This window comes from Glycine soja, chromosome 4 (assembly GCF_004193775.1).
Source record: "Glycine soja cultivar W05 chromosome 4, ASM419377v2, whole genome shotgun sequence".
Classification (NCBI taxonomy): domain Eukaryota; kingdom Viridiplantae; phylum Streptophyta; class Magnoliopsida; order Fabales; family Fabaceae; genus Glycine; species Glycine soja.
Window position 1 is genome coordinate 50244554 of NC_041005.1, and position 14546 is coordinate 50259099.

Below are 14546 nucleotides of genomic sequence, written 5' to 3' on the forward strand. Positions count from 1 at the left end.
TTAATCTCTAAGGAAGCTTTGAAACATAACTCGCCTATACTTCATACTCACAAGTTACAAAAGGTAAAATAAAATAATACATCCCACTGAGAGAGGGTAAACTAAAAGAAAATAAATTGAGAACTTATGGCATCGAAATTAAATTTAAGAAGAAAATGTGACGGAGGATTGTATTTAGACAATTTAGACCTATGTTAGTAATTGCACAGGGTTTGAACCCCAAATTTCAAAGAATAATTTTCTTCAAAGCATGCAAGTTCAAAATAGCAGTTAATGGAATCTCCCTTTGCATGGCCCACCGTTGGCACTTGCCTCTCACCCTAACCCCATACTCCTTTAAACCCCCTTCTATAAATAACTCCCCTCTTCTTCTCTCCCTTCTCCTCTCTCTCTCTCTCTCTCTCACCTTTGTTATACGTCTTCTCCTTTTCACTTCTCAGAGGTCACGACCACCACTACACACCGCACCATAATCTTGGTAAGCCTTCTTACTCTACCTATGTTATTCTTTTGTTTTTGTGTGTAACTGTTCATTTGTTCTCGGATCACCATGTTTATTGTTTTGCTTGGATTATTACAATAGAGTAATGTCATTATTCTATGTCCACCTGTCCAAATTGCATTATTAAGCGAATATGCTCATTTCACTTCCTTGCATGTCATTCATATGTTCTATCCTCAGCACCTTCGATTCCATTCCATTTTTTTTCTCTTTTTTTAAACAAATCATAATAATAATTGTCGGCGAGATTATATATCCTTCTTCACCCTCCCTCCGTTTTTTTTTGTTCTTCAATCTTCATCTTCATCGGTGTAATGGTTGATTTTGATTCCCTTTGAATCACGGCTCCCATCACATTATTATTTTCTTTTTTTTTTTCTTCCTCTTCCTTTTCCCCCATTACATTTAATAATAGTCATGGTTTTTTGGTTTCATGGGAAAAAGCAGAAGGAAAAAAGGGATTTGTGCACGAGAAACGAAAAAAGCGGTTGGAAATCAGTTTTTGGTTTTTCCTTTTTCTATTTCCCCATACAAATTACAACGCCCAAGAATGTCATTGCCACGCGCTCCTGGGCTTTGTTTTACCGTACACGTGGCACTGAATTGGGCCCGCGGCCCGTGGATCTGGACTCAAATTGAGTTTGGTGGTAGTAGAACAAGGAAGGGTCCAGCAAGAGAGATTGGGTGAAAGGACATGTGCCTAGATAACGGTTAAAGTCAGTCAGTAGTCATAGATTTGAATAGGACTACGATCAATAGAAAATGTTCTATTTCTGTCCTCTGTTTGACACTTCTTTAATTTCCTCACACACACCCCCCTCTCTTCATGCACTTTTCTTTGTCGTGTCAACTTATCATAGTCTCCTCTGCTTTTCGCTCTCTTCTTTTTCTGATTTCTTTTATAAATATAAACACCGATGATATGTTATGTTATCTTGTTATGTAGTATATACTAAATTAATTTTTTTTTTCTTCTAAATATATTACTATATAGTATATAGTTGTAGTTAGTTTCTTCTAATATTTTCCATTAAGAAATGTAAAATAAGTAGAATTGCCGATTGCCTGCAACAAGCATCTTCAGAGTCTTTAACTCTCAACTACCTCTGGACAAGTATATTTATTATAGGAAAGAGAAAGACTTGTCTGTTTTATCTATATACTATAATATGTGTGAGTCTTTTCTGTGTGCTGCTGCAGCTGTCGGTTTTTTTTTTTTTTTTGACTTAGATAAGAGATTAAGAATATTTTTTAATTAATTGGTTTAGAGATTAATTTTACTCGTAATATAGACTTAAGGAAATTTTGTCTAAAATAATAATCAAATACAAATTTTTTTATTAAATAAATTATTTTCACTCTCATATGAACGCATGTTAAAATGAACATGTTATAATACAAGATTTGACTTTTTTAAGAGCTAGATGTTGTTGTCCATAGGTCCGGACGAGTGCATTGAGGCTATTAAATAGCCACTAGATTTTCGATGCTTGAATCGGATTTTGCCTTTTAATTTAAGAAATAGATCGACCACACAGAAATTAATGTGCTATTTTTGTAGTGCAAAAACAAGTATTTGCTCTTTTAATTAACTAAAGTAGTAGTGGTCAATTTTGCTTTTGAGCTCATTTTTATGTTTCCTTAAAAATATTAATTGAAGCTTTTGCAAAACACTTGAATGAATCGATGTCAAAGTTTTCCTGTCCTTAATAGTAGTATAACCATGATTTCTATTGCGACAAAGACAAAACATTGACTGGGAGAGTAAGCTATCTATGGATGCTGCATGGAATTTTCTAGTTACTCACTAGTTACATTTGATACTAGTCCTTTGTTGCTAATTAAAAACTAAATTGTTAATTAATTAACTTGATCTTAAGAATCCACTAGCTAGCTGTCTCTGACTGAAACATGTATGGACCCTTCCATTTAAATTTTTCTTCACCGTGCCCTTTTATCTTTTGTTATGCGATAGGTGGGTATTTTCTGTTTAGACAGCTTTTCACGTCAATCGTAAGTTCCACCCTTTGATTATTAGAATTATATACTTCATGCATCGCTTTTACAAGAATTAACTAATACGTCCAACGTAGAAAGTACAAGTGTACAACTCTCATAATTATAATATATTTGACTAGTTGTCAATTATAATTAGGAGACTTATTAAACTAGTTATAACGTTGTTTATTAGAGAAGAAGTATTAATATTCAGCTTTAGGTACAAATAATTTTCCTTAGAATTGACCAGCTTGTCGTACTAGGATGTCCGGGTACACCTTACACTTCCCGCTATCTCAAGCTTTTAGCATCAACCGTTTTGTTAACCGACACGTGAAATCTCTTTGTCCTTCTATGATTAAATAAACTAAAAATCCAATAGTACATTACTTTTCTTGTTGGTTTGTATTTGTGTTCACACTCTCGGCCTCAAAAGTCAATAGTCCTTTTTCACTTGGCGTATCTTCAACTCCGTTTTTTTTTTCTTTCTCTAACCGATAAAAAGTATGTGTTTCTGGTTTCTGGTTCTTACACGTGTACCATTGATGCGTGTCACACTTGTCGATTCTTCCTTTCATTATAGTGTTTATGTTGATTATTTCTGATATTTCTTTTTCGTTTTTATAAAAGACTGTTCACGAACTTGTGGTTAATTTGGTCTGAGAGAAGGGCTCACCAGTATGTTGATTATTTGTCACTTTTCTTTATAGGAAAAAACAGAGTTCAAACTGTTTTGCTAACCAGCATGTTTTGTTTATTCTAGGATCTAGGGGTACAAGTCATGTCTGAGATAATATAAAGAAATATAGATCATAAATAAAGATAGAGTCTGGGGGTGTGAAATGCCGTTAAACGACAGAGTAAATGGACGTTTAATTAACTCACACACACACACACACACACATTTAGTTAGTCTATATATACTTATCTGGTTTAGGTTTTAATTATATTTAATTATAAAGGCAAACTTGTCTTTATAAAATTCCCTGTCTTAGTTATTTTTCTGGAAAGTAAAAGTCAATTTCCAATTTATGTCTAATCTATTTGTCAATTCTGAGTAAAGCTAAAGATTTGTTTATTCAATGGCAGGTAAAACCTATATATTCTTTCAATGGAAATCATTTTACACTCCTATGATCTGCCTTGATCTAAAGGAGCGTTTTTCTTCAAGATTTTATTTCACCTTATTTAGTGCATGCACTTGAAGAACAGACATATTTGTTGTAGTTTAATTCGCCAGCTAGCATTTCCTTATGTATTCTTTTTTATATATATAATTTCCTACTTTAGTTAGTATCTTCCTAAGCAAGGATGGATTCACACCAGATTTTCGGTATATTGTTTGATTGGTCAATATTTAGTACCTATATTTTCTAGCATAGGATTAGTAATTTCCTTGAAATATACATTTGAACTAGCTAGCAGTCAAATAATATATACCTCTTCAAATGCATTATTTGTTTCCAACATATGATATTGTGCAAGTCATTTTCCTAGAGTTCACCTGAACCCAAAGGAATATGATTATTGTTGTTACTATTGATCTCATAATGAAACCCACTAGCAATAGATGACGTGTCTAACCACTGCTGTGTCATGTGAGACTGTCTGAAAGATTATTAATTGATATAACTTACATTATATGTCATAGTCAAGCTACATTAGAGCTTGATTGGATTAGTCAATGAAGGTGGAAAGAAACTGATTCAGTTAGAGGAGTGTTGGCGGTACTTGGGTAGTTGAGTGGAGCCAAAAGCTAACCAACACACATAGATCCGTTACCCGTTGATGTAGGCCTAAACTCTCCTAACACTTTTTTTTAGCTTGTGTCACATTCATCTGAGTCAGAATCGACTAATATCCTACCCTACTTTACCACATAAGTCTTTCAAAACTTTGCCTTTGTATGGGGACAAGTTGTCAAATCTTATATTTCAATAATGTATTGCCCTTTTGTTTTTTATATTGTTTTCATGTATCTCTGTCTAAACGACAGAAACAAAATTTTACTTGTGGAAAATGACCTCCATTTTGTGTAGCTAACTTTATTCCTTAATTACTTGGCCCACTGAAAACATTTGTTAGCTGATGTTTTCATTCTCCAGAATGATTGAAAATGGCCAGAAAACGTTTTTGCTTATTAAAATTGTTCTTGAACTTGATAAGTGAAAGTGACTTCCTAGACAAAACTATTTGAAGCACTTCAAGTGTAGTCTTTATTGAATTAAACTAGTACACATGATTTTGAGCGATTCTCCTCCATCTTTTTTTTTATGTCGCCAGCATAACCGACCATTTATTGTTGATCATACCTTTGTTTTAGTTTTAGCTTTTTCGTTATGATAGAGATATTAGCAAACAAATACAGTAACGCTCTTCCTTTCGAGGCAATTTAAAGATCGAGCATATTTAATGGAGCCTGTCTACCAGAGCAAGATTTGTCATGATTTTGGTGGACAACTATATTAGTGGATCGCATGAAGCATGGTGAACCATTTGACTAGAGCATGATATGATTACACCTTTGTTATGTTTTTTTCAGTAACATTGCAAACACTATTCATCTTAGTAGTTTGCTGACTCAAGTTTGGTTTTCATGTTAAATTTGAGTTTTGAAAATGAAAAGAATATATATATTAAAAGAATTTATCTCATTAAATAAGTGCACCTAACTTGACTAAATTTAGTAGAAATTTAAGGTGGTTTGGAATACTTATTAAGACTGAAAAAACTTATGTTTTTATAATGTCTAAGTTTCATTTTTCAAAAATAAATATCTTTTAATATTCTCTAAAATTAATAAAAAAATCATAATTATTTCTAAACATAGAACTATAAGTGTCAGCCATCAACTTGTAAAAAGCAGAAAATATTCTGCTTACATAATTGCACTATAAAAAATCAGTTAAATATAATTTTCCAAAATACAAAAATGAAATCGTTATTACTTTTTATTATTTTATTAGCAATCACATCTGTCACCAAAAAAGAAATGAAAATATGAAGGATAAAATTGAGAATGGGTTATTAAAAATGCAAAAGTAGTAGACATTTTTTTTGTTCTAACCAACATCCCTTCAATTCTAACCGTGGTACCCACACAGGGTTTTTGGGTCAATGGACCACAAATGGAACAATTTGACAAAACATTTTTGTTCTTAATTATTAGTTGGGCTTAGAGCCCATGACAAAATTAGGCCCTATTCATTAGCCTTTTTGATGCTCGCATAGTTTGTGATTGTTCAAGATGGAACAAAAGTGGGCCCGTAATAAAAATGATTGTTCAATAATTATTTGTTGATGCATTCATTAATGTGATATTATGTAGAAGCTTTTCAGTTATTTATTCCGTTTGTTTAATAATGGATAAAGTTTTTTTTATTGTGCTGATTCAGATCTTTACTAATTTTTGTTTTCAGGAAATTAGCGTCTGAAAGAGTTCAAAGGACTTCCGTAGATTTAAATTAAATATGAAATATTTATTTCTTCTCCTTGTCACTTTCAAGGTAAATCAAAACATGCTCTCATATCTTTTTTCTTGTTATTCTAGTTGACACTAACGTTACGTTTAAGCAGAAGTTTTTGAAAAAGTAATCTAACTAGCCATTTCTTCTTCTTCATTTTTTTTTTTTTTTATAATTTGTGGACTGTGGTATATATTAGATTATGAAGAGGAAGTTCACACAGCTACGGGAGTCTATGGGGTTTCAAACATCGCATAGCACTAAACGGATACCACAGCCAATTTTCAAAGCAAAGGAGGACTTAATTGATGCACATGAAAACTCATTAATTCGAAGGACTACACTGAACTTGACTGATCATACCCAAACCAATTCCATGTTCACTCTCTCTGGCTATGATTCATGGGTGGTAAGTACCAACCCAGTAAAGCACGATATGGCCCATTTTTATTTGCTTTAATTTCTAAACAAAGTTTTTAAGATTTTCGGATTAAACTATTCTCAAGTGATAAAAAAATCCAACATGCCACATTGCCATTACATACACCAAATCCTCCCTAATTCCCTTTAAAAAACTAAAAAATAAAATTAAATAATTTTCTTTAAGCACTTTTTTCCTTGCTCCCTCAACCGGGCACTTCAATACCAATTTTCTCAGTAAGAGACGACTGCTTGAAGGAGACACATGATAAAATAAATTATAAGTTCTCATATAAGTGTGGCAATATAGCATTAGAAGTTGATGATGACGCGCGAGCGAGCCTAGTTTGAAGGTGCATAATTAGTGATGCTCATGTTGTGTTGTGTTGTGTTGTGTAAGTAGGTAAGGCACCCTTCTGCATTGAACTCGTTTGATAGGTTGATGAAAGCCGCCAGTGGGAAGAGGATCATCGTTTTTTTGGACTACGATGGTACCTTATCACCAATTGTTAATGACCCTGATCGTGCTTTCATGTCTGATGAGGTAATTAAATAGTACTTTTTCTAGTTAGTATTTTTTTATCGACAAATATTATTTTGGTATTTTTGTTAACCCACCCTAATGGTCGTATATAACTTCTAATTGAATGCATGTGGTGTGTAATATAAATGGCAGATGCGTGCAGCTGTATATGAAGTTGCTACTTATTTTCCAACAGCAATAATTAGTGGAAGAAGCAGAGATAAGGTACGTTGATTAATTATTCCATTCGGATCCGAGTTAGAGTTATAATTATAATTTTTTAAATTAATTTTTCCTCCTTATTTTATGGATTAGGTAAAAGGTTTCGTGAAGTTAAATAATTTATATTATGCTGGGAGCCATGGCATGGACATAATGGCACCATCAATGGCAGTTACATCTTCTGACGGCAAGCATTTTGACATTGCCCGTAACACAAATGTGAGTAACTCGGTGCTGACAATTATTTTGTTGAACCCTTTTAAGACTGCGTATTTTTTTAGGAAATAGTTATATAAACAATATCTAAACGAGACAAAAAAGAGAATTAAATATGAATGTTGAATAACTAAATTGAATTCTATGTCATGTTGCGTAAAATAAAGTTAAAAATATATCTTATAACCGTAAATTTGTGAGAATTTTCTTTTCGGGGTATAAATTTGTCGCTTGTCACTGTTTTTCATTTTCTTAAAGCAAATGTCACTCTCCAATCATTAATGTAAATATTTTTAGGGCACTGAAGTTCCCTTTCAACCTGCGAAGAAGTTTTTGCCGGCAATTGGAGAGGTCAGTAAAGTTACACAGGGCTTTTTTATGGTTTTGCGTATTAATCTTTCCATCTCTCATTCCTTGATTTAATTGGTTCTTATATACAGTATATAGTAACTAAGAATTTCGACCACTAGCTCTTAAAAGATTAAATAAAATATATTTCTCATCAATAATTTACGTAGGATCGATGATGTAGTTTATAGTTCAATCATTATTACTCATTTTTCTAATTAAAATAAAAAATTGGACGTGTTAATAAAGAAATATAAAACCAAGGACGGTTAAGCCATTAGAGATATAAGATTAGATAGAAATCATTCATCACTTAAAAAGATAAAGAATGATTGACATAAATGATAATATTTATACCTTTTAATCAAGTTGGGTATAGAATCAATCGTGTTAGGAAAAGAATATTTATTTTATGTATACTGGTAATTTTTTATAAAAATAGTTATTATTTTTTATAGGACTACTTCGTATCAATATTATGATCAACAAAAATTCATCGCTAAAAAGGTTAAGCGCTAAGAAAACCCAAAGAGGAATGATAATCATTATATATCCAGCAATCTAAATAAATAAATAAAAACTGTTATGTTTTTGAATTAGTAAATGATACAAGAGAATGCTTAATAAACTAAAATTATTCCCTTCCATGAAACACTTTTATGCATAATATACGTACTCTCTGTCCAGTATACAAAAAAATGAATGAATGGATTTATTGTAAAAAAAAAAAACTACTTAATTTGGCATAAATATCGTACAATTATTACTGGTAAATGTTATGCAAGTTAGAGTTAGAGGGGTCAAATTTAACAGTTCAATATGTTACTGAATGTTTTTGACTGTTTGTGCCGACAGATAATAAGAGTACTAAAGAATGAAGTAAAGGAAATAAAAGGAGCAATGGTAGAGGACAACGGATTCTGCCTCTCTGTACATTTCCGACAGGTCCAAGAAAAGGTAACCTTTAATTTCTAATTTCTTGACATTTCTCTTTTCCTCATTGATTTACAATATTTAATTTAGTAGGCAATATTTATTCTCCTATTTTTTTTTTCAATGTATCTCTAGATTTAAAGGTAATGAATGATGTTTAAATCCAGGATTATGATGTTTTGGAAGCGAAAGTGAAGTCTGTGCTTGAAAATAATCCAGAATTTTGCCTAACAGAGGGTAAAAAGGTATCCCAAATCATATGCATTTTTAACTCTACCTGTTTATGATAGAGTCAATTCTCTTGGTTTTCTCTTCCGTGCTGAACAAAAGCACTGAATACTGTGTTTATTTGTAGGTTATGGAAATAAGGCCATCTATAAAGTGGAACAAAGGAAATGCTGTAGAATATTTTCTTGACACATTAGGATTAAGCAGTTGCAATGATATCCTTCCAGTGTATATTGGCGATGATAGAACTGATGAAGACGCTTTTAAGGTATAGGTTTACTCTAGTTCTCTCTCTTTTCTGCAACATTCTTAACCTTTTACATAATATAATTAGATGCATTACAACAGAATAGCTAGGAAACTTTTTTTTTTCTCCATGCTAGGACTACAAAAGTCAAGGAAATGGTTTGTGTCACGTTGAAGTCATTAACTCATATAATCTGAGTTTAAAAGCATACTTAAGCAAAAATAAGCTGTCTTGTGGAATGATATCATAACTTCTGTTTCCATTTTTTTTTCTTTTCTATCTTCCTAATTTACCGATTTTGTCAAATTTCTGCAGGTCATACAGAGTAGAGAGCAAGGTTATCCAATTATAGTGTCTTCAATTCCAAGAGAAACTAACGCTTTATACTCTTTGCGTGACCCATCTGAAGTACTAATCTTTTTGTCACGGTTGGCAAAATGGAGGAAAACCTCTTACTAAAGCATGCCTTTAAATTTTGGTTAAGGCATGTGGATCATCACCAGAGGGAGAATTTTGCAGTGCATATTATAGTTACTTCCCATGATGGATTTGGAGAAGTGGGATGGATGCTAATTTCTTTTTTAGTAGCTGGTTTGTAAAATAACCACGATGTATATGTATATTTCCAGATTGTAAAAAGGGTTCCAAGAAAGAATAACTTCTCATCTTTTGACATCAAGACCTTCATGATAACATTTCAAACGCAGTAAAAGCAGAAGTTTAAATAAAGTCGTTCATAACATCTGACAAGGAATAAATTGTCCATTCATTAATTTTCATACTCAAAAAGACGCCTCAGACAATGGGGATGGTAAATTGAAGATAACACATACTTTCTTTTCAGCTACATGAATCCCTCTTCATGCCATCTTTGAATGACATACATGTAGGGAGGACATATGAGTATTCTCATTATTATCACACTCTCTTCCTCTGTATAAATGGTTCACTTTTTCAAGCTTAATACTAGTAGGGGTGGCACAAACAAGAAAAAGGAAAATATTTCTAGCCAAGCAAGAAATCAGCATCTCCGTTTAATAACCAGTTGTCCCTCTTTTTGAACCCTGTTGAATGCAAAAAAATCATCACAAATGATCACACAAAATTCTGATAAAAAGTCATCTACATATATTGCTGATAATAAGTAGTAAATCTGTCACAATCACGTTCTAATGAACCTAACCAATAATTGCTGGCCACAATCTATACACACATGGTATATTATTTTGTTCTGTGTTCCCTTTATTTTTTCATGTAATGTAAATCATCACAGAGCTTGTTAGACATTATAGGTTCAAAAAAACAAACTCAAGGCCACTGCCTAAGAAACCAGGCTAAAGAATTGATTTGATTGAGCTGATCAAGCACAAATCAGATAAGCTACTTGGGATTAGTTTGTTTTATAAGCTTGAATTTAGTATCCAACCGTTTTCTATGTAGTACTGGCTATAGAAGGAAACAAACTGACATCAGTGAAATTCCATAAAATAGATTTTCTGCTGGCTCTCAAATTAATTTCATCTTATCTACCATTTATCGAAGGAGGTGTTAAAGATATAGGCATTAGGGGGTAGAGGCAGAAAAGGAAATAAAATAAAATACAATAAAAAACATTACCAAAGGATTTTTTGACAACGAGGGCTGCTGTGTGAAAGAACTTTCAGAATCTCTTCCACTTCGAAAATTTGGCGCCTTACTAGTACCACTATGTGAGCTTTCACCTCGAAGTGATGATTCTTTTGAACCTAAGAAATGGTCCAAGAGAATCCAACACGAGCTACTTATTATAATCGTGACCTATATTTCTTTATCATATGGATACTTGATAAAAGTTGATGGAAAAAAGGGTAATAACAACAATCTCACTAGTACTAAGAATTGGTGGTGGATAAATGTTATGTGGTACATTGGCCGCAAAGAAAGAACCACATAGTTGGATTCCCAAATTTGTACTGGCCAAGGCTAGGAAAGTTTCTCTCTGAATCCAAAAACAAATTTTGTTCCCTTTCACCATTGTCATCCTTCCTTTCATATCTGCGATATTCGATATAACAATTTTGGTGACGACGATTTCTCCTCCACTGAAAAATTAACCATGGAAAGCATGTTATGCTCTATAAAATGTTTTGATACCTAATCTCACAAACAACATTTTCCCCTAGTGAGACACAACGAACCAAAAACGCATGTGACTACACCTTCTCAATAAATAATAGCACATTCACAACTGAAAGTGTGGTTTAGATCTTAACCTGCTGATAAGAACTTGAAGGCTTTGGAAAGAAAGTCCCAGTCCCGTCACTAAACCTTGGAAGCCAAAAACCAGCACTTTCATTAGTATTCCCATGCAAGCGAGAAGCACGTTGAGATGGCATAACTCGAACTGGGGAATGAGCATGCTCCACAATGTTGATGGCACCTTTAGGTTTCCCATGCCATGGAAGTTGTTCCCTTAAATGCATTGGCAGTGATTTTGGATTCTTACAAAACCTTCCATACTGAAGATTCGCATAATGTGTTTCAAAGTCACCATTCAATATATCATAATTGGTGTCTGCGAAAGTAGTTTCAGTAGGAAGATTGTAGAATGGGGACATGGTAGGAACTTGAAATGATGGTCCAGAGGAACCACCTTCAACTGGTGGAAATTTTTTGTCATCAACACCTCTCTGACTTGAACCAGGAGGAGCAACATGAACAGGAGTGTAATCAGGAACTGATGAATTAGGCACATTCATTGGCAGTTCCCTACCTAATTGAAGAGCTTGAACTCTTGAAGTGATTGATTCAGTACTTGTGTTCTCACTCAAGTCAGCGCCTATAGTTGATTGGCCAATCCAGTTTCCATGAAGCACCCCAAATGAGTTTTCATGCATGTATCCTGAAGCTAAAACATGTGGTGGTAGAAAAGATACATCACTTGAATTCACGTTCACTGGTGCTTGCTGATATTCATTAGAATTAGGAAAACCAAACTCCTCTTGATGCATCAGCATTGCCTCATCAACAGGAAAGTCATAATGATAACCACTTGAAGTAGTATTTTCTGGGTCAAATGCATATTAACTTCTCCAATCATCTGAAATCTGCCCATAAGATTGCTGAATTTCGGACGAAAATCTGGTGTTGTGGTGATGACGGGTTGGAGCTTCACTATGCAAATGAGAAAATTCTGAAGTAGAATAAAACCCAGGAAAGTGATGCATGTCATGAGCTTCATTTGATGAATATGTAGGACTTTGGCCTCTATTAGCAAGTGCATTATTGTTCATGGTTTTAGCAGCAAATACATCAGAAGAAGTTCCAAACATTGTGTTTTGTGTTTATAACAATTTTTATAATAACTGCATATCAAAACTGTTTTTGAATATATATTTTATCTTTAAAATTCAAAGACACTTGTAACATGTACCTCAATTATTATATATTTTTAATATCAACTGAATAAATTAATATTTATCTTTATCAATTCATTATTTTTAATATCTTTAGTTCTACCTTTCAAAAAAATATATATTTAGTTCAGAATAACATATTTATGAAGTAAGATCAAATTATAATAAAAGTTATAAATTTCAACCATTGTATATTATTTTTTCACTTCTAGTGAAAAAAATTAAAATTTTTCTTCTATAATAAAGTCTTTAAGATAATCAAATGATCATTCATAAAACACAAATATTCAACCAAACATATAGTATAAATAATGAAATTAAAGATAAAAAATTTGACATTAAAATATGAATTTAAAAGAACAATTTTCTTCTATCAAATTCTTTACATAATTTTTTCTTGCAAATTGTAATACAAATTATCTATGAACCATGGAAAAAAGACAATCGTATTCATAACATACTAAATAAAATATAACTTCTAGCATAAAGAAAAGTAGAAATACAAATATGGAGAAGAAAGAATACAAGAATTCTTAGAGAATAAAAGTTATGTATGTTCTTTTGAAGAGAGATGGTTTATTTATAGATAAAAAGATAACTAACAAATTACGAGAGATAAATAAAAATAAAGATAAATCATAAAAGATAAAAAGAAATATGGGTAACCACAAATAATTTATTCATAACACTAACTTGAATTTTAAAAAAATATCAATAATAAAAATAATAATATATCACAATATAAATTTATCATAAATCTTAAATATAATTTATAAATACAATTGTATATTAGTTATATATTTTAATTGTAATAGAATTTATATATTTAAAAATGTTTTTTACTATAAATTTTATTTGTATAAAACAAACATTTAGCCCATACAATACACGAGCTAAAATACTAGTTTTAATTTATAATATAAGTGTAGTGTTGTGTATTCTAATATATTTTAAAATTCTAACATATTTTGAAAAACCTAGGAAACAAATGTTTCTAGAATTAATCGAATTAAAATAACTATCAATTTTTTTTTAAAAAAAAGTGTTTTAGAACAATAAATAAGTCACTCCTATTTTTTTTATAAATTATTCAAATTGAAAATGATGTAAATTTATTCTATAAAAATAGAATTTAATTTAAATATACTATATGAACTTTCATATTAGTATTCAATTACAAATTGTTATATATTATAAATTTATTAACTTTATAATATTTACATTAAAAATCATACTTAACATTATTTTTTAATTGATTAATAATATGGACTTAATTACATTTTTATCTTACTTCCTGGAATTTTTTTTTCAGATTTTGTTCCCGCTTAAAAAAATCATCACAATTAAGTTCAAATATATTTTTACTCCTTATAATTTAATATTCTTTTGTTTTTAATCCTTATAAATTATGTTTTTTTTTTCTTATAACACTTTACATAATATGTTTTTTCATTATACAAAATGTTATTGAAGTATTTTAAAGATTAAAAACAAAACAAATATAATTTATAAGAATTAAAAACAAAAAAAATATAATTTTGCAAAAACGAAAAGCAAACAATCGCAAAATTATAAAATATATTTAAACATCACAATTAATGGAAAGACCGTCATAAAATTGGTTCATCCTAATAGAAATGATTCAGCCTTCAGAATCATGTTCACCTCTCTCACTTTCGCATTTCCTGGCCAACTCCCTCAGTGGCTCACCCTACATAACTCTCAAGAAACAAGAATGGTGAACTCAAAGCAAAGTAGGACGATGAGATGGCTCTGTCTGAGACATCAAATGCCTTAGTGCAGAAGTTGAAAGGTCAACAGTGTGTGTTATGATCCTCAAAACCATAGTTCAGAAGTTTGGCATTAAAAGCACGTTTGTCATCCTCAACTTCGGTCCAGGTACCGAAAACTTGACAAAAGAAGCAAGCCCTAATCTCCTGCGATCAAAATTTGAATGACAGAAATTAACCTGCACATATCCAGCCAACATAACCAGTAACTTGATCGGACGATATCGAACTGGATTTTTCATGATAGGTTTGTTTCGGTC

The 14546-nt window shown here is 31.7% G+C and overlaps 1 protein-coding gene across 2 annotated transcripts; it reads left to right on the plus strand.

Annotated features, from left to right (window-relative positions):
* The first annotated feature begins 347 nt into the window (after positions 1–347).
* On the plus strand, positions 348–9780 carry LOC114410318 (probable trehalose-phosphate phosphatase C). 2 transcript variants are annotated; one of them, XM_028374229.1, is made up of 12 exons: positions 348–478; positions 3590–4987; positions 5920–6006; positions 6164–6373; positions 6788–6928; positions 7061–7132; positions 7223–7348; positions 7643–7696; positions 8549–8650; positions 8794–8871; positions 8982–9122; positions 9417–9780. In XM_028374229.1, the coding sequence occupies exons 3-12, from the start codon at positions 5971–5973 to the stop codon at positions 9558–9560; spliced, it is 1104 nt and encodes a 367-aa protein (XP_028230030.1). In that variant the 5' UTR covers positions 348–478; positions 3590–4987; positions 5920–5970; the 3' UTR covers positions 9561–9780. The 2 variants fall into 2 exon arrangements, with proteins under 2 accessions (XP_028230030.1, XP_028230031.1); XM_028374230.1 differs by lacking the exon at positions 3590–4987 and having other exon boundaries at positions 349–478.
* The last annotated feature ends 4766 nt before the right edge of the window (positions 9781–14546 follow it).

What these genes read in the sequence shown, in the direction of transcription:
- LOC114410318 (XM_028374229.1), top strand. Translation starts at nt 5,971, where the DNA reads ATGAAATATTTATTTCTTCTCCTTGTCACTTTCAAG. An exon ending in ACATTGCCCGTAACACAAAT is followed by an intron (nt 7,349 to 7,642) that starts GTGAGTAACTCG and finishes AAATATTTTTAG; the next exon opens with GGCACTGAAGTTCCCTTTCA. An exon ending in TTTTGCCGGCAATTGGAGAG is followed by an intron (nt 7,697 to 8,548) that starts GTCAGTAAAGTT and finishes TTGTGCCGACAG; the next exon opens with ATAATAAGAGTACTAAAGAA.